At 41.2% G+C, this 27,886-nt stretch overlaps 4 protein-coding genes across 5 annotated transcripts in view; all 4 read right to left on the bottom strand.

Moving 5' to 3' along the window:
* Positions 1-2,865: 2,865 nt before the first annotated feature.
* On the bottom strand, positions 2,866-4,566 carry LOC130231477 (endonuclease domain-containing 1 protein-like). Its single transcript, XM_056460810.1, has 2 exons — positions 4,513-4,566; positions 2,866-3,357 (listed from the first exon to the last, which is right to left on the bottom strand). The coding sequence occupies exons 1-2, from the start codon at positions 4,564-4,566 to the stop codon at positions 2,866-2,868; spliced, it is 546 nt and encodes a 181-aa protein (XP_056316785.1).
* Positions 4,567-4,872: 306 nt separating this feature from the next.
* LOC130231478 (calsequestrin-1-like) lies at positions 4,873-15,398 on the bottom strand. The gene is made up of 10 exons (XM_056460811.1): positions 15,395-15,398; positions 14,896-15,023; positions 14,523-14,634; positions 13,324-13,397; positions 12,999-13,129; positions 12,878-12,923; positions 12,162-12,216; positions 11,962-12,062; positions 9,903-9,977; positions 4,873-5,477 (listed from the first exon to the last, which is right to left on the bottom strand). Exons 1-10 carry the CDS (start codon positions 15,396-15,398, stop codon positions 5,232-5,234), a joined length of 972 nt encoding a protein of 323 aa, XP_056316786.1. The 3' UTR covers positions 4,873-5,231.
* A 2,579-nt stretch (positions 15,399-17,977) lies between these two features.
* LOC130231479 (endonuclease domain-containing 1 protein-like) lies at positions 17,978-19,693 on the bottom strand. The gene is given in 3 exon segments (XM_056460812.1): positions 17,978-18,311; positions 18,313-18,492; positions 19,640-19,693. Coding segments are annotated over 3 exon segments (549 nt in total). The 3' UTR covers positions 17,978-17,996.
* A 220-nt stretch (positions 19,694-19,913) lies between these two features.
* The window catches only part of casq1b (calsequestrin 1b), a 28,989-nt gene continuing 21,016 nt past the window's right edge, over positions 19,914-27,886 (bottom strand). For both annotated transcript variants that reach the window (XM_056462494.1, XM_056462493.1), the window contains 7 exons: positions 27,321-27,394; positions 27,026-27,156; positions 26,905-26,950; positions 26,195-26,249; positions 25,995-26,095; positions 23,772-23,846; positions 19,914-20,566 (listed from right to left, as the gene is read on the bottom strand). In XM_056462494.1, coding sequence (XP_056318469.1) covers positions 20,339-20,566; positions 23,772-23,846; positions 25,995-26,095; positions 26,195-26,249; positions 26,905-26,950; positions 27,026-27,156; positions 27,321-27,394 — 710 coding nt within the window. In that variant the 3' untranslated portion in view covers positions 19,914-20,338. The remainder of the gene's footprint in view (positions 20,567-23,771; positions 23,847-25,994; positions 26,096-26,194; positions 26,250-26,904; positions 26,951-27,025; positions 27,157-27,320; positions 27,395-27,886) is intronic.

The following is a 27,886-nucleotide window of genomic DNA, read 5'->3' on the forward strand; positions in this document are numbered from 1 at the left end:
TCAAAACACACCTATAACTCATTAAGAGAATAAGCTCAACCCTGTTAGACCATGCACCACGGCGTAGAGCATAACGGAAATCAGATTAAGTTAAAGTTACAGTCAAATATGAGTTATTATATGCAGACATCATTAACCTGCCATTTTATTGCATAAAGGTGATGTCTATGTGTAGATGTTTAATGAAGTGTATTAAGGCCCAATCCCAATTCTACCCCCTAGCCCTTCCCCTTACCCCTACCCATCGTTTTGCGCGTGCCTGTGAAGGGGTAGTGATGACCCAATTCTCTTTAGGTTGAAGGCGTAGGGATAAGGGCAAGGGGTATACATCCCTTCAAACGAAGATATCGAGGGGTAAGAAAATTTTCCCAGAATACACCAGCCACAGCTGCACTCGGAAGTAAGGAGGTCCACGATCTAGTATTTTTTTGTCATTATTACGAATTTTTACAACAAACAAGCACATGTTTTAATATATCCATAACTGCGTTCTTGTTTTACATCATGCTTTTGAAAAAAAAAAACGCTAAAATAAAAACCGCCAAATTTTGCGATCTATTAGCGATCTATAATCAATAATAATAACTCCTGTACTGCAGTCCCACAACATTCTGACACTGGAATCCCCTGTCAGAAGAGTCTAGTGGCTGGGAATGAGCTGTTTACAGCGTCTGCTATAATGTTAATGTTGTTTTGGTGTGTTTACATGATGAATGAATGCACAGTACAGTTATTATCTTATTGCCACATTAGATTGTTATGATAACATGATATTCAGTGATCTCCTGAAGATAAATACCAAAAAACAACACAACTGGAATAACTACAGCAGTCGCCATCATCTGATCTCATATGAAGCAAGAGCTCACGAGGACATATGATGACTAGTGCAGGTGCTGTAGTGCTGTCCCAATTCTTAGGGGTAAATTTTGAAGCCCTCCCCCTTAACCCTCGATTGTAGTAAGGGTAGGAGTACAAAAATAGAATTGGGATGGTCCTCGAAGTCCTCAATGGTTTGCATCATCTCTTCAGAGGTCTTGCATCCCCTCAATGGCGCTGCACAATCTCTAGAGACTTCAGGATTAGTATCATCAGGTGGAAATAAACAACAAAGAAAATAATTCATGTAGCTGCTGTTCAAAATTCAGTTCATGTTCATTTCTATAGCATTTTTACAATGTTGATTGTTTCAAAGCAGCTTAACATAGAAGTTTAGTTCAGTTCAGTTCGGTGTGGTTTAATTTCACTGCTGAAAGTCCAAACAGTGTAAAACAGTGTACGTCCGATTACTGCATTCATTCATTCATTTATTAAGCTTAGTCCCTTTATTCATCAGGGGTCGCCACAACGGAATGAACCGCCAAATATTCCAGCATATGTTTTACACAGCGAATGCCCTTCCAGCTGTAACCTAGTACTGTGAAACACATACACACTCATTCACACACACACACACACACACACACACACACACACACACACACACACACACACACACACACACACACACACACACTCATACACTACGGCCAATTTACTTAATTCAACTATAGTGCATGTATTTAGATTGTGCAGATACCGGAGCATGCAAACTCATGCAAACTCAGCACAGAAACGCCAACTGACCCACTCGAATCAGCGACCTTTGTGCTGTGAGGCGACAGGGCTGAGCACTGAGCCACTGTGTTGCCCAATTACTGTATTTCTTATGTGACCACAAATACACGAAAATACTACAAAATAGCATCTGTGAAAACGATAGACTCTTGGTAGACATCCTTTCGCTCTTGCTGGCCTTGCCAGAGATTACAGGTCTTCAAGTTGCTCTCCCACAATCATGTTGCTGCATTTTAGGATCGTGGAAGATCTCCATTTCCAAAATAATGTAGTGATATTAGATATTAGATGTAGTGATATTAGATATACAATATCAGATATTTATGTTGTAAACGTGCTCAGACAAATGTTTGATAACTCAATGGATGGTTTTGAGAGTGATGGCTTATGTGATGAACAACGATTGAGAAGTTGTTTAAATGAGAATCGAGGATCAGTTTTGATCAACAAGCCATATGCGGTTAGTTTTTGTCTAAACTACAGACAGTTGAACTCACTGTTTGCACACATGAGCCAAAGCATTTGCAATTTGCTTAAATCAATAAGAAGTGCCACTCTGATGTGAACAAGGATCTAATTGTTTAGAGATCTGAAGTTACTGTTTAGTAAAGGAACCTTTTAATTGAGAATTGACCCAAAGCAATTGAGGATCTTCATCATGATCTTTATGGTCTTCATCATCTTCATCATCATCATCAAAACCCTAAGTAAGGGTGATTGGACGAATCAAGAAACATGAGACACAAAATGCGTTAAAAATGCTTTAATCAGATTTCCGACAAGACAAATGTATGACTTCAGATATAATATTGTACATCTGAGCTTATTGATTATAAACTAAACATATCTGAAGACAGATATAATAGAAATACATGTATCGGCTGTATTTCTGAGCAAAAGCAAATCATATTTCCATGATGTCACTCAAGAGTCTCAGGAGAAAACAGTAAGGAGATGCATATGATCATCTAATAATTAGACAGAAGCTTGCGGATCACTTTATTATGTGTATGCAGCTTATCAGTTTGGGGGGGGAGGGGGTGTTCTATAGCAGTGTTTCCCAACCCTGTTCCTGAAGGCACACCAACAGTACACATTTTCAACCTCTCCCTAATCAATCACACCTGAATCAACTCATCATAACATCAGAAGAGACTCCAAAACCTGAAGTTAATGGGTCAGAAAAGGGAGACATCCAAAATATGTACTGTTGGTGTGCCTCCAGGAACAGGGTTGGGAAACACTGCTCTATGGTATGCTTGGAAATATTTTATTTTCATAATAGCTACTCAGTATTTTCTCAAGCTCTTGAATCGTCCCTTCCCGCACGTCATTGTTGTTGTTTGGTCCAATGTAGGCCTTCCCTGTGTAGACGCCATCCTTTAGACAGCAGGTGGCTCTCCAGAAAAACTCTGGCACGGTGATTCTATTGTTGATCGATTTATTGAGGTCAGGAGCGACACCAGCCACCACATACGCCTCATCACAGAATTCCAGGTCTTTAATCACCGCTTCCTCATGTTGCTTCCACTGGTTCTGATTAAAATAGGGGTCCTGCGGAGCGGCGTTGGTCAGGGTGGAGGTGGCCAGCATGGACAGAGGATTGCTGGTGTGCATCACTGGATAAACGTGACCTCTGTCATAGCCAGAGTTAATATAATCACTATTCACAGCCTGATTGGTACCAATATTTGGATTATAGCCCTTTGACCTTATACATGGCTCATCCTCTCCATCCAGCTAAAGGAAACAAGACAAAGCGAATAAACAAGTAAAAACGCACATACACCCAAAGCACTTCACAATCATGAGGGGGGGGGGGTCTCTCCACACCACCACCAGTGTGCAGCTCCACTTGGATGATACGACGGCAGCCACAGGACAATGGCGCCAGTGCGCTCATCTGGGGGCGGCACTGGCCGGTATGGGTCCTATGACAACATTCAAGGGTGTGGTGGAGAGGGGGGATGATGGGGGGGGGGTCTTGCGGATGAAAGTGAAGAGCGGTGGGAGGATGAGGTGGGGTGCGTTATGTTGGGTGGGTTAGGGGGATATGTCGCAGATTAAAGTGGAGCAATGAAGATCTGGGAGTGGGGAGGGGGTGCTGGTGGTATGGGTTAGTGTTGTGGGTAGAGGTAGGTGGGTCAGTCAGTCAGTCGACAGCAAGCTGATTGCCTGAACAGTGTGTTATTGCGCCCTCTGGTGGATTTACGCGAGATGAGGTCTCACAATCAAAATGTGCACACAGTGGCCTCTGGTGGATTAATGAAACAAAAACTACAAGCAGACCTACCTCTGAGTACAAATTTTGCCGTCTCCAGAAATGTAGCAGGAGTACATATCTACAATGAGCCTGGGTTATCATGTTGATACATAGCTCCGTCTACCCTGCTGAAAAATCTAGCTTAAACCAGCCTAGGCTGGTTGGCTGGTTTAGCTGGTCATCCACTTCCAGGCTGGTTTCCAGCCATTTCCAGCCTGGTCTTAGCTGGTCAGGCTGGGAGATGACCAGCTAAAACCAGCTTGACCAGCCTAGCCAGGCAGGGAGCCCAGCCAAAACCAGCAATGTCCAGCATAAACCAGGCTGGTCTAGCTGGATTTAGATGGTTGTAGCTGGTCATTTTCCAGCCTGACCAGCTAAGACCAGGCTGGAAATGGCTGTAAACCAGCCTGGAAATGGCCAAAACCCCTCTAAAACCAGGCTGGTCAACCAGCTTAAACCAGCCAACCAGCCTAGGCTGGTTTAAGCTGGATTGTTCAGCAGGGTACATTTCTGTAGACCACGAAATAGTACTCAGAGGTAGGTCTGGCTGCATTTCGTCTGAAAAAAATTAATACTACGGGTTGATATGGTGCTGCCAAAAGCTTCTGTTCCTTCTGTTCCTGACCGCTTACCTCCCCATGGACGGCTTTTCCAATGTTACCAGTTTGCTCAGTAGCTCGCAGCATACGCCGGTGGACTTAGGATATAGAGCAGTGTGAACGATGGCAAAAAGGGTTTGAGTCCAGTGAACAACAGTTCCAGAAACCAAGTAAAACAAAAGCAAATACATGTTAAAACCTGTTGTTTATATGGAATTCAACAGCGATAAACCATTTAAAATGAGCTTTCTGTCTACAATGAAGATAAACCACAGTGACAATCTTGAGTAAACACACACACACACACACACACACACACACACACACACACGCAGAAATGAAGTTTAATCATTTTTCTCTTCTCATTGCATTACATTGAGCCAGAAACAGGGATTGTTTTTTTGTTTTTTTTATTTGAGACATTCCAGATGATGGAAGATTAGGAGTTTCCACTGAGCGTCCTTTATCCTGCAATAAACAGTCCATAAACAACAGGCTGTGGGTGGAAAGCTGATCAACAAATGTCAATACAGTTTTTTTTTTCTGATTTATTGCAGTGATCCTGAAATAGGATCTTTATTATTCATTAGAAAGAGCTTTTGAACAGTGAGATGAGATTAAATGATTGCAACGTCCTCCAGATGGCACAGGAGAAAAGCTCAGTCTGCGATGGCACGGACATGACGAGTTCCTAAAGTCACAAACATGAGCCAATGATGGAGAGATGATGCCTGAGAGAGAGGAAGAATTGACTAATCTTCATCTTCCTCATCATCATTATCGTCTTCATCATCATCATCATCATCATTATCGTCTTCATCATCATTATCATCATCATCATCTTCATCCTCATCATCTTCATCATCCTCATCATCGTGATACTGATTTTCATCATTAGGGTTGATGTTTCCAGTCATCACGTCTTCTATCCAGGCGTCGAGCTGGTCTGCGGTGGGCATGTGCTCATCATCATCCATCTCCATCCATACACTGTCCGCCTGACCATCACACACACAAACAAACACACACATTAGGCCAATATATACTCACAGCGAAGACGTATCATTCTTCAGATTTCCACATTCACTCATTTAGCAGACACGTAAGGTCTTTGCACACTAAAATCCAAAGATTGCGTATGGGTTTTTTGTCATATTCAAATCTGAAAATTCGTCATGCTCACCAATGTCCGATGCGTATTTATTTAATAATGCCATGTCTTCATATTCCATACTTTGCTTATCATGAACGGCTTTGTGTTGCAAGTCCGAGTGGATTAAGTTTTCAGACTCCATTTTGGATCTGAATTGTCAAAACACCTCTCAAACGTTATTTTGGATGCGAAAAATTGACGGACGAAAGTTTTGGAGGCAGCGATTGAACTTACATTCATTAGTTTAATTTGCAAAAATGACAACACGGTGGCTCAGTGGTTAGCACTGTGGTCTCACAGCAAGAAGGTTGCTGGTTCGAGTCCCGGCTGGGCATTTCTGTAGAGAGTTTGCATGTTCTCCTCGTGTTGGTGTGGGTTTCCTCCGGGTGCTCCGGTTTCAGTCCAAACACATGCGCTATAGGGGAGTTGATCATCTAAATGGTCGTAGTGTTTGAGTGTGTGTGTGTGTGTGTGAATGAGTGTGTATGGGTGTTTCCTAGTACTGGGTTGCAGCTGGAAGGGCATCCGCTGTGAAAAACATACACTGGAATAGTTGGCAGTTCATTCCGCTGTGGTGACCTCTGAAATAGAGACTAAGCCGAAGGAAAACGAATGAAGGAATGAATTTTGGTTCCTTGTGGTGTGAGAAACAGTGCTTGTAATGGCACTGAGAGCCACTAGGGTGTGCTAGAGGGGAGTGACAACCGGATTTATTTCAGGCCACCATAGAGCAAGTGAGTTTGTTTGGTAGAGGGAACAGCATGGTGATCTAACACAACCAACTTGTTATTGTTGCTGCTCAAATGTAAGTGTTGACTGAGTGTTTCAGCTTGAATGTGTTTTCAATGATTAGTAGTGATTTGGCCTGTGTTTATTTCTTCTGTAGACAGGACATGTTGCCCTGGAGGTTATGAATGGGGATTGTGTGCTGCATACTGTCATTGGACTACACGGTCATTGTTGATGGGTTTTTATGCAACATTATAAATGGTCATCAGTGGTCTATTCCGGAAAGTGAGGAACGCTAACACCTGGATTAATACGGTCAGTGACTTTCTATGCGATGTTTCTCCAAGATGGAGGATATGTGGATATCATTGCAGCACACTCAAACCGTCTACAGGATATATTCAACTCACCATTGGTATAATTTAAAGTTTAATAGACCATTTATATTCAGAGACTGCTTGATTGTATATATTGATTGTCTTTAAGTGATATGGTGGGTCAGTGGTTAGCGCTGTCGCCTCACAGCAAGAAGAACACTGGTTCGAGTCCCGGTTGTGTCAGTTGGCATTTCTGTGAGGAGTTTGCATGTTCTCCTCGTGTTGGCGTGGGTTTTATGTATGGGTGTTTTATAGTACTAGGTTGCGGCTGGAAGGGCTTTCACTGCATCACATGTATTCTGGAATAGCTGGTGGTTCATTCTGCTGTGGCGACCTTTGATCAATGAGAAGCTAAGCCGATGGAAAATGAATGAATGAATGTCTTTATGCTGGAATTCGATACCAGTTGATACAAATATTTTAAAATGTCCATTTCCCGCCAAAATGTGAGCGCTGTTGAGCGGGTTATTAAACGGTGCCGAACCCTGGAGCATTTTAGTCACGTCAATCAGCTGGTTTGCCTATAAGCTGACATACCTGCGACCCACTGATAAATCGCGGCTTTAAAACGCTCCAGTGTCAGTAAACATCGGTGAATTCGGTGAACAGATGACCTTCACGGCCAATCACAGTCATTTCTGTTGAGCACGTGAACACGATGGCAAATCAGCGCTGTTTAAGAACGAGCTCAACATCGCTCAAATGTTCGCGGGGAAGTTTTTAAAATTTCAGTATCGAATGGTATCGAATTGCAGAATCGTGGCAACCCTAGTGTTTATGTTTGTGTGATTGGCTGTTGAACAATCTAAAGTCCAATCTTTACTTTTGCATTAAGTGCATGTGGTAAGTCCAGCGTAGCTGTCACAGATTTGCATACCCTTCACCGTACCCTGACCAGTGTTGCCAGATTGGGCGGTTTTGAATTCCTTTTTGCTGGTAAAAATGACAGGCGGGTAGTGAAAATTTGGGCGGTTTTACAACGGCGTGCCCGCCAGCCCCGGTCTGCCCTTATAAACCTGTTTTGATCTCCCAAAGAGATACCATAGCCCTCGTTCTTTGCATTCAAATGCTTAGAACAGTGTAGAAACGCTTGTGATCTCCCTCCCCAACACAACATCTCAATCACCCCCCTCCCCAACCCCTCACCCACCCCGCTCCTCAGCCTAAGGACAGGTTATTATAGTCTACTGATTACTGGGCGGCGCTTTTTGGTTTTCAGCAGTTTTCCGACAGTTTTTGGGCTGGAATCAGTATGCTACATCTGGCAACACAGACCCTGACTGTGCATCTCTTATTATGTGACTACGAGTCGTGACAATGTGGAAAGCCAGATCTGTGATTGGTCGGCTTTATAGCTGTGATGAGTGTGGGTGTGGCTGAGAGTCATGGGGGCGGAGCAAGACTGGTCTTTGAAGGCAGAATTTTCTTATCAAGGTGAACTGTCCCTTTAACTTTGACACCTTTCTGAAATAGCGAGCTTTGACTTACTGAACTATGATGTTAACGTAGAAGGAGCTACTCGATGGATTTTCCCCTGATCTCACACTGCTTTACTTTAAGGACAGTCTGGGAGGGGCTTTTTTCGCCTCCCTTTTCCCTAATGTATCTTATTAGATTAGATTAGATTCAATTTATTGTCATCACACATGTACAAGTACAAGGCAACGAAATGCAGGTAAATGGAACCCCCCGACCGTGCACAGACATCACAACTCCAGGGAAGACAGGTCACAGGAGGTGGAACAGGAAATAAAATACAGTCAGGAAAAAGAGGCAAAAAAAAAGTCCCTCTCACCTTGCTCTTAAGTTAGAGCACCGTGAGATCAGGGATAAGAAAAAGCCCAGCAATCTAGCACAAAAACACACCGACAAGACATAACATTGCCACAGGGGATGGGAACAGGGGGTGTGGAAATAGTCCGGTAAGGGCGGGCAGCCATCAGGTCCTGCAGCCATGGAGGCGCTGGTCGCAGACCCGCCCACCCTCTCCAGTGGGTGAAAGCATACGAAGGCGTTGGATTGGGGCCAGGAAGTGTCGTGCTGTGTATCTGTGTGTGTGTGTGCGTAAGCCTGTATAGTCCAACAGGTGTCCTTGACGGGGAGCAGGAATTTCAGAGCGTCTCCTTATCTGCTATCCGGGAGAAGTTGTTTTCCTCCAGCCGAGGCCGTCTGGCAGGAGAAAAGAAAACACAGGGAAGCCGAAAGAGTAGAAAGATACTTCAACTTTAGGTCAATACCTGCCAATTTCACAGATATTTAATGTCCATCACATGTCTCCAGATCTGGCCAAATTTTGTTGCAAAGCTGCTAACTTCACCCCGATGTTTTCCAGTTTGCAATCTAATATTGCAGTCTGATTATTAGCAAGCCTGCCCATCAGCGCTTCAATCAAGCCGGCCAGCCTGGTGGGGTTTTGAGCAGCACTGACCGCTTTCATCATTCGTCGATACGCCAGGGCCCCACATAAGCCCATCAGCAGAAACCCTGTTATCAAAGTTCCGAATAGGTAAATGTCTTCAATATCCTCCAGAGACAGAGCAGCCAGGCACAGGACGCGCCACTTCTCCCCACCCGTCCATCACGTATCCAGCTGCAAACGTCCCCGCAGGACAGGTGGGCTCTCCCGAGCCCAAACTTCTCGTCGAGAAGATGGTGTCAATTGTGTTCAGAGACCAGTTGATCAAATCCATAATTCCTTATTTGTTTGGATAGCAGGGCACGGAGAGTCTCAGAGATAGAATAAGACAAAGACAAGAGGAGCAAGCGAGGAGAGATATGGGACGGAGAGGAAAAAGTGCGACCGCCTTCGCCGAGAGCTAAAGAAGAATTTATTTACTCTTCTGTGCTATCTCTCGTCTTACATGTCTTCCCCTGAAATGTGAGATGTTTGAGTAAGTGGTCGGAGGGGTCCAATTTCACTGCATGTAATAGTGTATGTGACAAATAAAGACTTTCATCATCATCATCATCTGCCAAATTGATATTTAAATATTATTAACTTGACATGTTTATATATTCTCTGGAGAACTTAGAGATTGATTAAACATAAGTAATTTGCAAAAACAAGACCGGTCTTCAAGTGTAAAAAACCTTTATTTATAGTCTAAAATCTAAATTGGACTATCATCATTTACTCTGCCAATTAAAAAAAACAGTGTTCTTACATTTTCGACATCCACCACGCCAATCTGAGGAGATGAGAGGTCAATGCCGAAGGTCTTCTCCCAGTACGGCACCATCTGATGGTCAAACAGAGGTCAAAGGTCAAACTTTGGCACACACATGTCAGTGACCACTGCTACAGCCGAACAGATTGTCATACTGTTACACAAACGACTCTGCATTATTGCTTTAAAAATATATAAATACATATTAGCACTGTGGTCTCACACTAAGAAGGTCTCTGGTTCGAGTCCCGGCTGGGTCAGTTGGCGTTTCAGTGTGGAGTTTGCATGTTCTCCCCGTGTTGGTGTGGGTTTCCTTCGGGTGCTCCGGTTTCCCCCACAGTCCAAACACATGCGCTATAGGGGAACTGATGAACTAAGTTGGCCGTATGAGTGTGTGTATGGGTGTTTCCCATTATTGGGTTGCAGCTAGAAGAGCGTCCGCTGTGTGAAACATATGCTGAAATAGTTGTCAGTTCATTCCGCTGTGGTGACCCCTGATGAATAAAGGGACTAAGCTTAAGGAAAATTAATGAATGAATGTTATAGGTAAAGAGAGGTTAGTAAAATCATTGAACTCCTACAGTGGTCCTTTTTCTCCTGCAGAGGGCAGCAGCTGAACACAGATGACCCTTGTGATTTGTCAGTAGATATGCATGAGCTTTTAACTGCATATTTTTTTACCAGCTAAGCCTATAATGTCTCATATACAGTATGTGATTAAATTCATTATAAATAAGTGACATTACAGATACTTGATTCAAAAAGATATGATGTATTATTCATAAAGAAAAAGAAAGAAGCACGTCTGTTTTTAACATTAAGGTCAGCAACAACTCAGCATATTAGAAGGATTTGTTTACATGGATTGACTTTATTTTACAGTCCTTTTCACACTATGTACTTTTCATAGACATTACATTAACCTAACAGTACATTAATAACTATGCACGATCCCTAAATCTATCCCTGAGTAACCCAGTCCTTATAATCCAACACTTGGTTAATAAATGCTTCAGCATACTGCAGTATTAACTGTAATGATAAACTGTAAAAATACAGTAGTATACTTTAGTTTTACTACAGCAAACTGTGGTGTATTGTAGTATAATAAACCCTGTAGTTGAAGAAAACTACAGTATTGGCTCATTTGTTTATATTATTATTATCGTTATGTTACCATAGCAACTATAGAATCGCCACCACATATCAATTACTATAGTTGTTGTTAGCATAGCAACTGTAGAACACGCCACAAGATATCAATTACTATATTTGTTGTTTTACAATAGCAACTGTAGAATCACCACAACATATTAATTACTGTAGTTGTTGCTACCATAGCGACTATAAAATCGCCAGAACAGATAAATTACTATATTAATTGTTACCATCGCAACTGTAGAATCACCACAACAGATTTAGTATAGTTGTTGTGTAACCATAGCAACTGTAGAATCACCATAACAGATTAATTTGTATAGTTGTTATGTAGCCATAGCAAATGTAGAATCACCACAACAGATTTAGTATAGTTGCTGTGTAACCATAGCAACTGTAGAATCACCACAACATATTAATTAGTATGGTTATGTAACCATAGCAACTGTAGAATCACCACAACATATTAATTAGTATAGTTGTTGTGTAACCATAGCAACTGTAGAATCCCCACAACAGATTTAGTATAGTAGTTGTGTAACCATAGCAACTGTAGAATCACCACAACATTTTAATTAGTATAGTTATGTAACCATAGCAACTGTAGAATCACCACAACAAATTAATTAGTATAGTTGTTGTGTAACCATAGCAACTGTAGAATCACCACAACTTATTAATTAGTATAGTTATGTAACCATAGCAACTGTAGAATCCCTATAACAGATTTAGTATAGTTGTTGTGTTACCTTAGCAACTGTAGAATCAACACAACTGATTAAACTATAGTATGGTTCAAAAACACTACAGTATTTAATAGCATTACTATAGAGTTTTGCTCAGTCATGAGTTTGTACTGTGTTTTTGATTTATGAAGTGATTTATTTTTAAATCATACCAGTGGAAAGTCGTCGGGATCAATCCAGATGATGCTTAATTCTGGATTCTCTGTGTTCTCTTGAGCCACTTCCTTCAGGATCTCTAAGAATTCATAACCGTCTGAAGAGAAAACAACAACAACGTTGTCATTTTGAGCACTGAAAAGTCAGTCAAAGAGTCAAACATGGCTCAGGTTACTGTTCTCAGATCAGTGTTTACCAGGGTCAGACTCCTCAGCAAAGGCAACAATGTGCTGTCCGTTAATATCGTCTTCCTAAAACAGACACAATCACTGGCATTATGATGAGGCTACACAAATATAACTGTGTCAGAAATTACAGGAGGCTGTTTTTCTGAATAACCACTGGCACTAGCCTGACGCTGGCATGAGAACGTTTTATTTCATAGATATGAAAGGTGAAAAAGAGGTTATAGGATGTAAAATATTATGTATCTAACATGTTTTAGGACATGGCTAACATATTTTACTGCATTACTACCATGTTAATATGTAGCTATCATGGGTTTTAGCATGTTGCTAGCATAATTAGACATTGCTTGCATGTTTCCGGGATGTTTTCAAACTTTCCCATCAGGAATCTGTCTGAGGAATGGGGCGGGGCTAACAAATTAAACCACACCCCTCTAAATGTTAGTTTTGACATTGCTATGACAACAAACAGAAATAAAGAGGAGGAGGAGGAGGAGGAGTCTAATAGGTTGTAATATCTCTCCCCAAACCCTTTTCCCCATCTTTCTGAATGAAACGCCTAGTTTACTACAGCCAATCAGCTCACAGTACAAAAAACAAGATACACCCATTGTCTTCTCATTTAATATTCTTTATTTTTTCTATTTTTCCAGCAACTGCATCACAATAACGGAGATAAAAAAGGTCAAAGCTACTTTTGGAAAGTGGATTGAGTTTGTCTTACCCAGATCTCATACATGCTGTGTGGCTCCAGTTTTCTCAGAGTTGGTCTAAAGGAAGTAGAAACACAAATGCATGTTATATGACGTTCTTGTTTATTATTTGTGTTTGTGATTAGCGTTCACCTGTCGTGGTCCTCGATGAAGTTGACGATATCGTCCTCCATGTAGGGTTTTCCGGGGATGGTGACGGGTTGGTTCATGAAGGGCTCATAGAAATCCACCTCATTCATCTTCAGGTTTAATTTCTTAGCAATCTGGAAACATCCACAGATTTCACAGATCAGACGCAATCAATCAATACAAGGCTCATTTAATGATGGTCTGTTGGGCTCTCTGTGTATACAGTACACTCAAAAATGATTTTAGCTGATGAATGAATGAATGAGTTAATCGATCAGTCAATCAAACAATTAATCAATCAATCAGTCACATGTGTGAAAGCACCTGCCTTTGGCTCAAAGGTGGCAAAAAACTTGATGAAGGGATGAAATTCCTCAGCTGCGTCATCATACTCAATAAAGTCTGAAAACAGAAATACAATAATTCATTCATCATTTATAGTAACACGCACTATACTGTAGAATCACAGCAACAGATCAATTGCTACAATGGTTGTTACCATAGCAACTGTAGAATTGCCACAACAGATCAATTACTATTGTAGTGTTACCATAGCAACTATAGAATCACCACAACAGATCAATTCCTATAGTTGTTGTTACCATAGCAACTGTAGAATCATCAAAACAGATCAGTTACTATAGTACCTGTGGAATCAACACAACATCAGTTGCTAAAGTTATGTTACTGTACCATAGCAACTTTAGAATCGCCACAACATACTATTACTATAGTTGTTACCACAGCAACTGTAAAATCATCACAACAGATAAATTACTATAATGGTTGTTACTATAGCAACTGTAGAATCACCAAAACAGTTTAGTTACTATATTTGTTGTCACCATAGTACCTGAATTGTTGTGTTAGCATAGCAACTTTAGAATCGACACAACAGATCAATTACTATAGGGGTTACCATAGCAACTGTAGAATCACCAAAACAGATTAATTCTTATAGTTGTTGTTACCATAGCAACTGTTGAAATGCCACAACAGATCAATTCCTATATTTGTTGTTACCATAGCAACTGTAGATCACCGTAGCAGATCAAATACTATAGTTGTTGTATTACTATAGCAATTGTAAAATCGTCACAACAGATCAATTACTAAAATTGTTGTTACCATAGCAACTGTAAAATCGCCACAACAGATCAATTACTATAGTGGTTGTTACTATAGCACTGTAAAATCACTACAACAGATCATTTACTATATTTGCTGTTACCATAGTACCTGTGGAATCAACACAACATCAATTGCTAATGTTATGTTACTGTACCATGGCAACTTTAGAATCACCACAACAGATCATTACTATAGTTGATTTGTTACCATAGCAACTGTAAAAAAGCCACAACAGATCAATTACCTAGTTGTTGTTTTACCATGGCAACTAGAATCACCACTGCAGAATCAGTTCAAGCACTTTACTATACCCATGGTTTAAACACACTAGAGTATTTACAGTAGATCCCTGTTTCGTTATAAGAACAAATGATTATTAAAGGTTTATATACAGACGTGGGGATTTGTTGCTCTTGAAGAAGCCCATCAGCTTCATGTCCTCCTCGATGTTGTGAAAGCCTTTGAGCTCTCGGTCATTGCTGATGATCTCCACCGGATCCTCAATCACCTGCCATCAGAAGTCAGTTAGCAGTCGATCAGTCAACTGTCAATGAGTTTGATCATCTATAACAGGGATCACCAAACTTGTTCCTGGAGGTCCGGTGTCCTGCAGATTTTAGCTCCAACCCTAATCAAACACACCTGAACAAGGTCTTCCTAGGTATACTTGAAACACCCAGGCATGTGTGTAAAGGCAAGTTGGAGCTAAACCCTGCAGGGCACAGACCTCCAGGAACGAGATTGGGGACCCCTGATCTATAATACTCACATCATAGAGAAACTCCAGCAGAGTATCGGCCGCCAGAGCTCCATCATACTCAATGATTTCATCATCTGCAAATATATAGATGCTGTCCACCTCCAGCATACCTGAGGAAGAAAACATCTGCTCAACATCTACACATTCACACACATTAGTGAAAACTGTAAATGCTAAATCCATTTTGTTTTCTGCAACGCAATAAAAGCTGGTTCTTTAGCTCCGGGGATAAAAAAGAAATAGTTTTCTATGATACAGAGCATTTATTTTGATTTGTTCTATAACTCATTAAGAGAATAAGCTCAACCCTGTTAGACCATGCACCACGGCGTAGAGCATAACGGAAATCAGATTAAGTTAAAGTTACAGTCAAATATGAGTTATTATATGCAGACATCATTAACCTGCCATTTTATTGCATAAAGGTGATGTCTATGTGTAGATGTTTAATGAAGTGTATTAAGGCCTAATCCCAATTCTACCCCCTAGCCCTTCCCCTTATCCCTACCCATCGTTTTGCGCGTGCCTGTGAAGGGGTAGTGGTGACCCAATTCTCTTTAGGTTGAAGGCGTAGGGATAAGGGCAAGGGGTATACACCCTTTCAAACGAAGATAACGAGGGGTAAGAACATTTTCCCAGAATACACCAGCCACAGCTGCACTCGGAAGTAAGGAGGTCCACGATCTAGTATTTTTTGTGATTATTACGAATTTTTACAACAAACAAGCACATGTTTTTAATATATCCATAACTGCGTTCTTGTTTTACATCATGCTTTTGAAAAAAAAAACGCTAAAATAAAACCGCCAAATTTTGCGATCTATTAGCGATCTATAATCAATAATAATAACTCCTGTACTGCAGTCCCACAACATTCTGACACTGGAATCCCCTGTCAGAAGAGTCTAGTGGCTGGGAATGAGCTGTTTACAGCGTCTGCTATAATGTTAATGTTGTTTTGGTGTGTTTACATGATGAATGAATGCTCAGTATAGTTATGATCTTATTGCCACATTAGATCCTCATGATAACATGATATTCAGTGATCTCCTGAAGATAAATACCAAAAAACAACACAACTGGAATAACTACAGCAGTCGCCATCGTCTGATCTCATATGAAGCAAGAGCTCACGAGGACATATGATGACTAGTGCAGGTGCTGTAGTGCTGTCCCAATTCTTAGGGGTAAATTTTGAAGCCCTCCCCCTTAACCCTCGATTGTAGTAAGGGTAGGAGTACAAAAATAGAATTGGGATGGTCCTCGAAGTCCTCAATGGTTTGCATCATCTCTTCAGAGGTCTTGCATCCCCTCAATGGCGCTGCACAATCTCTAGAGACTTCAGGATTAGTATCATCAGGTGGAAATAAACAACAAAGAAAATAATTCATGTAGCTGCTGTTCAAAATTCAGTTCATGTTCATTTCTATAGCATTTTTACAGTGTGATTGTTTCAAAGCAGCTTAACATAGAAGTTTAGTTCAGTTCAGTTCGGTGTGGTTTAATTTCACTGCTGAAAGTCCAAACAGTGTAAAACAGTGTACGTCCGATTACTGCATTCATTCATTCATTTATTAAGCTTAGTCCCTTTATTCATCAGGGGTCGCCACAACGGAATGAACCGCCAAATATTCCAGCATATGTTTTACACAGCGAATGCCCTTCCAGCTGTAACCTAGTACTGTGAAACACATACACACTCATTCACACACACACACACACACACACACACACACACACACACACACACACACACACACACACACACACACACACACACACACTCATACACTACGGCCAATTTACTTAATTCAACTATAGTGCATGTATTTAGATTGTGCAGATACCGGAGCATGCAAACTCATGCAAACTCAGCACAGAAACGCCAACTGACCCACTCGAATCAGCGACCTTTGTGCTGTGAGGCGACAGCGCCGAGCACTGAGCCACTGTGTTGCCCAATTACTGTATTTCTTATGTGACCACAAATACACGAAAATACTACAAAATAGCATCTGTGAAAACGATAGACTCTTGGTAGACATCCTTTCGCTCTTGCTGGCCTTGCCAGAGATTACAGGTCTTCAAGTTGCTCTCCCACAATCATGTTGCTGCATTTTAGGATCGTGGAAGATCTCCATTTCCAAAATAATGTAGTGATATTAGATATACAATATCAGATATTTATGTTGTAAACGTGCACAGACAAATGTTTGATAACTCAATGGATGGTTTTGAGAGTGATGGCTTATGTGATGAACAACGATTGAGAAGTTGTTTAAATGAGAATCGAGGATCAGTTTTGATCAACAAGCCATATGCGGTTAGTTTTTGTCTAAACTGCAGACAGTTGAACTCACTGTTTGCACACATGCGCCAAAGCATTTGCAATTTGCTTAAATCAATAAGAAGTGCCACTCTGATGCGAACAAGGATCTAATTGTTCAGCGATCTGAACTTACTGTTTAGTAAAGGAACCTTTTAATTGAGAATTGACCCAAAGCAATTGAGGATCTGCATCATGATCTTTATGGTCTTCATCATCTTCTTCATCATCTTCAAAACCCTAAGTAAGGGTGATTGGACGAATCAAGAAACATGAGACACGAAATGCGTTAAAAATGCTTTAATCAGATTTCAGACAAGACAAATGTATGACTGCAGATATAATATTGTACATCTGAGCTTATTGATTATAAACTAAACATATCTGAAGACAGATATAATACAAATACATGTATCGGCTGTATTTCTGAGCAAAAGCAAATCATATTTCCATGATGTCACTCAAGAGTATCAGGAGAAAACAGTAAGGAGATGCACATGATCATCTTATAATTAGACAGAAGCTTGCGGATCACTTTATTATGTGTATGCAGTTTATCAGTTTTGGGGGGAGGGGGTGTTCTATGGCAGTGTTTCCCAACCCTGTTCCTGAAGGCACACCAACAGTACACATTTTCAACCTCTCCCTAATCAAACACACCTGAATCATCTTATCATAACATCAGAAGAGACTCCAACACCTGAAGTTAATTAGTCAGGTAAGGGAGACATCCAAAATATGTACTGTTGGTGTGCCTCCAGGAACAGGGTTGGGAAACACTGCTCTATGGTATGCTTGGAAATATTTTATTTTCATAATAGCTACTCAGTATTTTCTCAAGCTCTTGAACCGTCCCTTCCCGCACGTCATTGTTGTTGTTGTTTAGTCCAATGTAGGCCTTCCCTATGTAGACGCCATCCTTTAGACAGCAGGTGGCTCTCCAGAAAAACTCTGGCACGGTGATTCTATTGTTGATCGATTTATTGAGGTCAGGAGCGACACCAGCCACCACATACGCCTCATCACAGAATTCCAGGTCTTTAATCACCGCTTCCTCATGTTGCTTCCACTGGTTCTGATTAAAATAGGGGTCCTGCGGGAGCGGCGTTGGTCAGGGTGGAGGTGGCCAGCATGGACAGAGGATTGCTGGTGTGCATCACTGGATAAACGTGACCTCTGTCATAGCCAGAGTTAATATAATCACTATTCACAGCCTGATTGGTACCAATATTTGGATTATAGCCCTTTGACCTTATACATGGCTCATCCTCTCCATCCAGCTAAAGGAAACAAGACAAAGCGAATAAACAAGTAAAAACGCACATACACCCAAAGCACTTCACAATCATGAGGGGGGGGGGGTCTCTCCACACCACCACCAGTGTGCAGCTCCACTTGGATGATACGACGGCAGCCACAGGACAATGGCGCCAGTGCGCTCATCTGGGGGCGGCACTGGCCGGTATGGGTCCTATGACAACATTCAAGGGTGTGGTGGAGAGGGGGGATGATGGGGGGGGGGTCTTGCGGATGAAAGTGAAGAGCGGTGGGAGGATGAGGTGGGGTGCGTTATGTTGGGTGGGTTAGGGGGATATGTCGCAGATTAAAGTGGAGCAATGAAGATCTGGGAGTGGGGAGGGGGTGCTGGTGGTATGGGTTAGTGTTGTGGGTAGAGGTAGGTGGGTCAGTCAGTCAGTCGACAGCAAGCTGATTGCCTGAACAGTGTGTTATTGCGCCCTCTGGTGGATTTACGCGAGATGAGGTCTCACAATCAAAATGTGCACACAGTGGCCTCTGGTGGATTAATGAAACAAAAACTACAAGCAGACCTACCTCTGAGTACAAATTTTGCCGTCTCCAGAAATGTAGCCAGGAGTACATATCTACAATGAGCCTGGGTTATCATGTTGATACATAGCTCCGTCTACCCTGCTGAAAAATCTAGCTTAAACCAGCCTAGGCTGGTTGGCTGGTTTTAGCTGGTCATCCACTTCCAGGCTGGTTTCCAGCCATTTCCAGCCTGGTCTTAGCTGGTCAGGCTGGGAGATGACCAGCTAAAACCAGCTTGACCAGCCTAGCCAGGCAGGGAGCCCAGCCAAAACCAGCAATGTCCAGCATAAACCAGGCTGGTCTAGCTGGATTTAGATGGTTGTAGCTGGTCATTTTCCAGCCTGACCAGCTAAGACCAGGCTGGAAATGGCTGTAAACCAGCCTGGAAATGGCCAAAACCCCTCTAAAACCAGGCTGGTCAACCAGCTTAAACCAGCCAACCAGCCTAGGCTGGTTTAAGCTGGATTTTTCAGCAGGGTACATTACTGTAGACCACGAAATAGTACTCAGAGGTAGGTCTGGCTGCATTTCGTCTGTAAAAATTAATGCTACGGGTTGATATGGTGCTGCCAAAGGCTTCTGTTCCGGACCGCTTACCTCCCCATGGACGGCTTTTCCAATGTTACCAGTTTGCTCAGTAGCTCGCAGCATACGCCGGTGGACTTAGGATATAGAGCAGTGTGAACGATGGCAAAAAGGGTTTGAGTGAACAACGGTTCCAGAAACCAGGTAAAACAAAAGCAAATACATGTTGTTTATATGGAATTCAACAGCGATAAACCATTTAAAATGAGCTTTCTGTCTACAATGAAGATAAACCACAGTGACAATCTTGAGTAAACACACACACACACACACACACACACACACACACGCAGAAATGATGTTTAATCATTTTCCTCTTCTCATTGCATTACATTGAGCCAGAAACAGGGATTGTTTTTTTATTATTTTTTTATTTGAGACATTCCAGATGATGGAAGATTAGGAGTTTCCACTGAGCGTCCTTTATCCTGCAATAAACAGTCCATAAACAACAGGCTGTGGGTGGAAAGCTGATCAACAAATGTCAATACAGTTTTTTTTTCTGATTTATTGCAGTGATCCTGAAATAGGATCTTTATTATTCATTAGAAAGAGCTTTTGAACAGTGAGATGAGATTAAATGATTGCAACGTCCTCCAGATGGCACAGGAGAAAAGCTCAGTCTGCGATGGCACGAACATGACGAGTTCCTAAAGTCACAAACATGAGCCAATGATGGAGAGATGATGCCTGAGAGAGAGGAAGAATTGACTAATCTTCATCTTCCTCATCATCATCATCATCATCATTATCGTCTTCATCATCATTATCATCATCATCATCTTCATCCTCATCATCTTCATCATCCTCATCATCGTGATACTGATTTTCATCATTAGGGTTGATGTTTCCAGTCATCACGTCTTCTATCCAGGCGTCGAGCTGGTCTGCGGTGGGCATGTGCTCATCATCATCCATCTCCATCCATACACTGTCCGCCTGACCATCACACACACAAACAAACACACACATTAGGCCACCATATACTCACAGCGAAGACGTATCATTCTTCAGATTTCTACATTCACTCATTTAGCAGACACTTAAGGTCTTTGCACACTAAAATCCAAAGATTGCATATGCGTTTTTTTGTCATTTTCAAATCTGAAAATTCGTCATGCTCACCAATGTCCGATGCGTATTTATTTAATAATGCCATGTCTTCATATTCCATACTTTGCTTATCATGAACGGCTTTGTGTTGCAAGTCCGAGTGGATTAAGTTTTCAGACTCCATTTTGGATCTGAATTGTCAAAACACCTCTCAAACGTTATTTTGGATGCGAAAAATTGACGGACGAAAGTTTTGGAGGCAGCGATTGAACTTACATTCATTAGTTTAATTTGCAAAAATGACAACACGGTGGCTCAGTGGTTAGCACTGTGGTCTCACAGCAAGAAGGTTGCTGGTTCGAGTCCCGGCTGAGCATTTCTGTAGAGAGTTTGCATGTTCTCCTCGTGTTGGTGTGGGTTTCCTCCGGGTGCTCCGGTTTCAGTCCAAACACATGCGCTATAGGGGAGTTGATCATCTAAATGGTCGTAGTGTTTGAGTGTGTGTGTGTGTGTGTGAATGAGTGTGTATGGGTGTTTCCTAGTACTGGGTTGCAGCTGGAAGGGCATCCGCTGTGAAAAACATACACTGGAATAGTTGGCAGTTCATTCCGCTGTGGTGACCTCTGAAATAGAGACTAAGCCGAAGGAAAACGAATGAAGGAATGAATTTTGGTTCCTTGTGGTGTGAGAAACAGTGCTTGTAATGGCACTGAGAGCCACTAGGGTGTGCTAGAGGGGAGTGACAACCGGATTTATTTCAGGCCACCATAGAGCAAGTGAGTTTGTTTGGTAGAGGGAACAGCATGGTGATCTAACACAACCAACTTGTTATTGTTGCTGCTCAAATGTAAGTGTTGACTGAGTGTTTCAGCTTGAATGTGTTTTCAATGATTAGTAGTGATTTGGCCTGTGTTTATTTCTTCTGTAGACAGGACATGTTGCCCTGGAGGTTATGAATGGGGATTGTGTGCTGCATACTGTCATTGGACTACACGGTCATTGTTGATGGGTTTTTATGCAACATTATAAATGGTCATCAGTGGTCTATTCCGGAAAGTGAGGAACGCTAACACCTGGATTAATACGGTCAGTGACTTTCTATGCGATGTTTCTCCAAGATGGAGGATATGTGGATATCATTGCAGCACACTCAAACCGTCTACAGGATATATTCAACTCACCATTGGTATAATTTAAAGTTTAATAGACCATTTATATTCAGAGACTGCTTGATTGTATATATTGATTGTCTTTAAGTGATATGGTGGGTCAGTGGTTAGCGCTGTCGCCTCACAGCAAGAAGAACACTGGTTCGAGTCCCGGTTGTGTCAGTTGGCATTTCTGTGAGGAGTTTGCATGTTCTCCTCGTGTTGGCGTGGGTTTTATGTATGGGTGTTTTATAGTACTAGGTTGCGGCTGGAAGGGCTTTCACTGCATCACATGTATTCTGGAATAGCTGGTGGTTCATTCTGCTGTGGCGACCTTTGATCAATGAGAAGCTAAGCCGATGGAAAATGAATGAATGAATGTCTTTATGCTGGAATTCGATACCAGTTGATACAAATATTTTAAAATGTCCATTTCCCGCCAAAATGTGAGCGCTGTTGAGCGGGTTATTAAACGGTGCCGAACCCTGGAGCATTTTAGTCACGTCAATCAGCTGGTTTGCCTATAAGCTGACATACCTGCGACCCACTGATAAATCGCGGCTTTAAAACGCTCCAGTGTCAGTAAACATCGGTGAATTCGGTGAACAGATGACCTTCACGGCCAATCACAGTCATTTCTGTTGAGCACGTGAACACGATGGCAAATCAGCGCTGTTTAAGAACGAGCTCAACATCGCTCAAATGTTCGCGGGGAAGTTTTTAAAATTTCAGTATCGAATGGTATCGAATTGCAGAATCGTGGCAACCCTAGTGTTTATGTTTGTGTGATTGGCTGTTGAACAATCTAAAGTCCAATCTTTACTTTTGCATTAAGTGCATGTGGTAAGTCCAGCGTAGCTGTCACAGATTTGCATACCCTTCACCGTACCCTGACCAGTGTTGCCAGATTGGGCGGTTTTGAATTCCTTTTTGCTGGTAAAAATGACAGGCGGGTAGTGAAAATTTGGGCGGTTTTACAACGGCGTGCCCGCCAGCCCCGGTCTGCCCTTATAAACCTGTTTTGATCTCCCAAAGAGATACCATAGCCCTCGTTCTTTGCATTCAAATGCTTAGAACAGTGTAGAAACGCTTGTGATCTCCCTCCCCAACACAACATCTCAATCACCCCCCTCCCCAACCCCTCACCCACCCGCTCCTCAGCCTAAGGACAGGTTATTATAGTCTACTGATTACTGGGCGGCGCTTTTTGGTTTTCAGCAGTTTTCCGACAGTTTTTGGGCTGGAATCAGTATGCTACATCTGGCAACACAGACCCTGACTGTGCATCTCTTATTATGTGACTACGAGTCGTGACAATGTGGAAAGCCAGATCTGTGATTGGTCGGCTTTATAGCTGTGATGAGTGTGGGTGTGGCTGAGAGTCATGGGGGCGGAGCAAGACTGGTCTTTGAAGGCAGAATTTTCTTATCAAGGTGAACTGTCCCTTTAACTTTGACACCTTTCTGAAATAGCGAGCTTTGACTTACTGAACTATGATGTTAACGTAGAAGGAGCTACTCGATGGATTTTCCCCTGATCTCACACTGCTTTACTTTAAGGACAGTCTGGGAGGGGCTTTTTTCGCCTCCCTTTTCCCTAATGTATCTTATTTACTCTTCTGTGCTATCTCTCGTCTGACATGTCTTCCCCTGAAATGTGAGATGTTTGTGTATGTGGTCGGAGGGGTCCAATTTCACTGCATGTAACAGTGTATGTGACAAATAAAGACTTTCACCATCATCATCATTTGCCAAATTGATATTTAAAAACTATTAACTTGACATGTTTATATATTCTCTGGAGAACTTAGAGATTGATTAAAAATAAGTTATTTGCAAAAACAAGACCGGTCTTCAAGTGTAATAAACCTTTATTAATAAAGTCTAAAATCTAAATTGAACTATCATGATTAACTCTGCCAATAAAAAAAACAGTGTTCTTACATTTTCGACATCCACCACGCCAATCTGAGGAGATGAGAGGTCAATGCCGAAGGTCTTCTCCCAGTACGGCACCATCTGATGGTCACACAGAGGTCAAAGGTCAAACTTTGGCACACACATGTCAGTGACCACTGCTACAGCCAAAGAGATTGTCATACTATTACACAAACGACTCTGCAGCATTGCTTTAAAAATATATAAATACATATTAGCACTGTGGCCTCACACTAAGAAGGTCTCTGGTTCGAGTCCCGGCTGGCCCACTTGGCGTTTCAGTGTGGAGTTTGCATGTTCTTCCCGTGTTGGCGTGGGTTTCCTCCGGGTGCTCCGGTTTCCCCCACAGTCCAAACACATGCGCTATAGGGGAACTGATGAACTAAGTTGGCCGTATGAGTGTGTGTATGGGTGTTTCCTAGTACTGGGTTGCAGCTAAAAGAGCGTCCGCTGTGTGAAACATATGCTGAAATAGTTGTCAGTTCATTCCGCTGTGGTGACCCCTGATGAATAAAGGGACTAAGCTTAAGGAAAATGAATGAATGAATGAATGAATGAATGTAAAGCGGTAAAGAGAGGTTAGTAAAATCATTGAACTCCTACAGTGGTCCTTTTTCTCCTGCAGAGGGCAGCAGCTGAACACAGATGACCCTTGTGATTTGTCAGTAGATATGTATGAGCTTTTAACTGCATATTTTTACCAGCTAAGCCTATAATGTCTCATATATGTGATTAAATTCATTATAAATAACTGACATTACAGATAGTTGATTAAAAAAGATATGATATATTATTCATAAAGAAAAAGAAAGAAGCACGTCTGTTTTTAACATTAAGGTCAGCAACAACTCAGCATCAACTCAGCATATTAGAAGGATTTGTTTACATGGATTGAGTTTATTTTACAGTCCTTTTCACACTATGTACTTTTCATAGACATTAAATTAACTTAACAGTAGATTAATAACTATGCACGATCCCTGAATCTATCCCTGAGCAACCCAGTCCTTAAAATCCAACACTTGGTTAATGAATGCTCCAGCATACTGCAGTATTAACTGTAATGATAAACTGTAAAAATACAGTAGTATACCTTAGTTTTACTACAGCGAACTGTGGTGTATTGTAGTATGATAAACACTGTAGTTAAAGAAAACTACAGTATTTTCTCATTTGTTTATATGATTATTATCGTTATGTTACCATAGCAACTGTAGAACACGCAACATGATATCAATTACTATATTTGTTGTTTTACAATAGCAACTGTAGAATCACCACAACATATTAATTACTGTAGTCGTTGCTACCATAGCGACTATAAAATCACCACAACAGATAAATTACTCTATTAATTGCTACCATAGCAACTGTAGAATCACCGCAACAGACCAATTCCTATAGTTGTTGTTACCATAGCAACTGTAGAATCACCACAACAGATTAATTAGTATAGTTGTTGTGTAACCATAGCAACTGTAGAATCACCACAACAGATTAATTTGTATACTTGTTTTGTAACCATAGCAACTGTAGAATCCGCACAACAGATTTAGTATAGTTGTTGTGTAACCATAGCAGCTGTAGAATCCCCACAACAGATTTAGTATAGTTGTTGTGTAACCATAGCAACTGTAGAATCCCCACAACAGATTAATTGGATAGATGTTGTAACCATAGCAACTGTAGAATCCGCACAACAGATTTAGTATAGTTGTTGTGTAACCATAGCAGCTGTAGAATCCCCACAACAGATTTAGTATAGTTGTTGTGTAACCATAGCAACTGTAGAATCCCCACAACAGATTAATTGGATAGATGTTGTAACCATAGCAACTGTAGAATCCGCACAACAGATTTAGTATAGTTGTTGTGTAACCATAGCAGCTGAAGATTCACCACAACAGATTAATTTGTATAGATGTTGTTACTATAGCAACTGTAGAATCACCACAACAGATTTTGTATAGTTGTTGTGTAACCATAGCAGCTGTAGAATCACCACAACAGATTAATTTGTATAGTTGTTGTTACTATAGCAACTGTAGAATCACCACAACAGATTTAGTATAGTTGTTGTGTTACCATAGCAACTGTAGAATCACCACAACTGATTAAACTATAGTATGGTTCAAAAACGCTACAGTATGCATTGCTATAGAGTTTTGCTCAGTCATGAGTTTGTACTGTGTTTTTGATTTGTGAAGTGATTTATTTTTTAAATCATACCAGTGGAAAGTCGTCGGGATCAATCCAGATGATGCTTAATTCTGGATTCTCTGTGTTCTCTTGAGCCACTTCCTTCAGGATCTCTAAGAATTCATAACCGTCTGAAGAGAAAACAACAACAACGTTGTCATTTTGAGCACTGAAAAGTCAGTCAAAGAGTCAAACATGGCTCAGGTTACTGTTCTCAGATCAGTGTTTACCAGGGTCAGACTCCTCAGCAAAGGCAACAATGTGCTGTCCGTTAATATCGTCTTCCTAAAACAGACACAATCACTGGCATTATGATGAGGCTACACAAATATAACTGTGTCAGAAATTACAGGAGGCTGTTTTTCTGAATAACCACTGGCACCAGCCTGACGCTGGCATGAGAACGTTTTATTTCATAGATATGAAAGGTGAAAAAGAGGTTATAGCATGTAAAATATTATGTTTCTAACATGTTTTAGCACATGGCTAACATATTTTACTGCATTACTACCATGTTTAAAATGTAGCTATCATGGGTTTTAGCATGTTGCTAGCATAATTAGACATTGCTTGCATGTTTCCGGGATGTTTTCAAACTCTCCCATCGGGAATCTGTCTGAGGAATGGGGCGGGGCTAACAAATTAAACCACACCCCTCTAAATGTTAGTTTTGACATTGCTATGACAACAAACAGAAATAAAGAGGAGGAGGAGGAGTCTAATAGGTTGTAATATCTCTCCCCAAACCCTTTTCCCCATCTTTCTGAATGAAACGCCTAGTTTACTACAGCCAATCAGCTCACAGTACAAAAAACAAGACACACCCATTGTCTTCTCATTTAATATTCTTTATTTTCTATTTTTGTAGCAACTGCGTCACAATAATGGAGATAAAAAAAGGTCAAAGCTACTTTTGGAAAGTGGATTGAGTTTGTCTTACCCAGATCTCATACATGCTGTGGGGCTCCAGTTTTCTCAGAGTTGGTCTAAAATAAGTAGAAACACAAATGCATGTTATATGACGTTCTTGTTTATTATTTGTGTTTGTGATTAGCGTTCACCTGTCGTGGTCCTCGATAAAGTTGACGATATCGTCCTCCATGTAGGGTTTTCCGGGGATGGTGACGGGTTGGTTCATGAAGGGCTCATAGAAATCCACCTCATTCATCTTCAGGTTTAATTTCTTAGCAATCTGGAAACATCCACAGATTTCACAGACCAGACACAATCAATCAATACAAGGCTCATTTAATGATAGTCTGTTGGGCTCTCTGTGTATAAATGAATAAATGAGTCAGTCGGTCAGTCAATCAAACAATTAATCAATCAATCAGTCACATGTGTGAAAGCACCTGCCTTTGGCTCAAAGGTGGCAAAAAACTTGATGAAGGGATGAAATTCCTCAGCTGCGTCATCATACTCAATAAAGTCTAAAAACAGAAATACAATAATTCTACATTAATTATAGCAACACACAGCATACTGTAGAATCACAGCAACAGATCAATTACTATTGTTGTGTTACCATAGCAACTATAGAATCACTACAACAGATCAATTCCTATAGTTGTTGTTACCATAGCAACTGTAGAATCACCACAACAGATCAGTTACTATAGTACCTGTGGAATCAACACAACATTAGTTGCTAAAGTTATGTTACTGTACCATAGCAACTTTAGAATCGCCACAACATACTATTACTATAGTTGTTACCACAGCAACTGTAAAATCATCACAACAGATAAATTACTATAATGGTTGTTACTATAGCAACTGTAGAATCACCAAAACAGTTTAGTTACTATATTTGTTGTCACCATAGTACCTGAATTGTTGTGTTAGCATAGCAACTTTAGAATCGACACAACAGATCAATTACTATAGGGGTTACCATAGCAACTGTAGAATCACCAAAACAG

The sequence above is a fragment of the Danio aesculapii genome, chromosome 7 (assembly GCF_903798145.1).
Source record: "Danio aesculapii chromosome 7, fDanAes4.1, whole genome shotgun sequence".
Classification (NCBI taxonomy): Eukaryota; Metazoa; Chordata; class Actinopteri; order Cypriniformes; family Danionidae; genus Danio; species Danio aesculapii.

Bases quoted from the DNA above. Each gene is read 5' to 3' on its own strand.
- LOC130231477 (XM_056460810.1), bottom strand. From the start codon at position 4,566: ATGCTGCGAGCTACTGAGCAAACTGGTAACATTGGAAAAGCCGTCCAT. The intron at 3,358-4,512 runs GTAAGCGGTCAG...TGTTTCCTTTAG, and splicing joins GAAAAGCCGTCCATGGGGAG to CTGGATGGAGAGGATGAGCC.
- LOC130231478 (XM_056460811.1), bottom strand. The intron at 14,635-14,895 runs GTGAGTATTATA...TTCTGATGGCAG, and splicing joins TGCTGGAGTTTCTCTATGAT to GTGATTGAGGATCCGGTGGA. The intron at 12,924-12,998 runs GTGAACGCTAAT...TACTTCCTTTAG, and splicing joins TTCATCGAGGACCACGACAG to ACCAACTCTGAGAAAACTGG.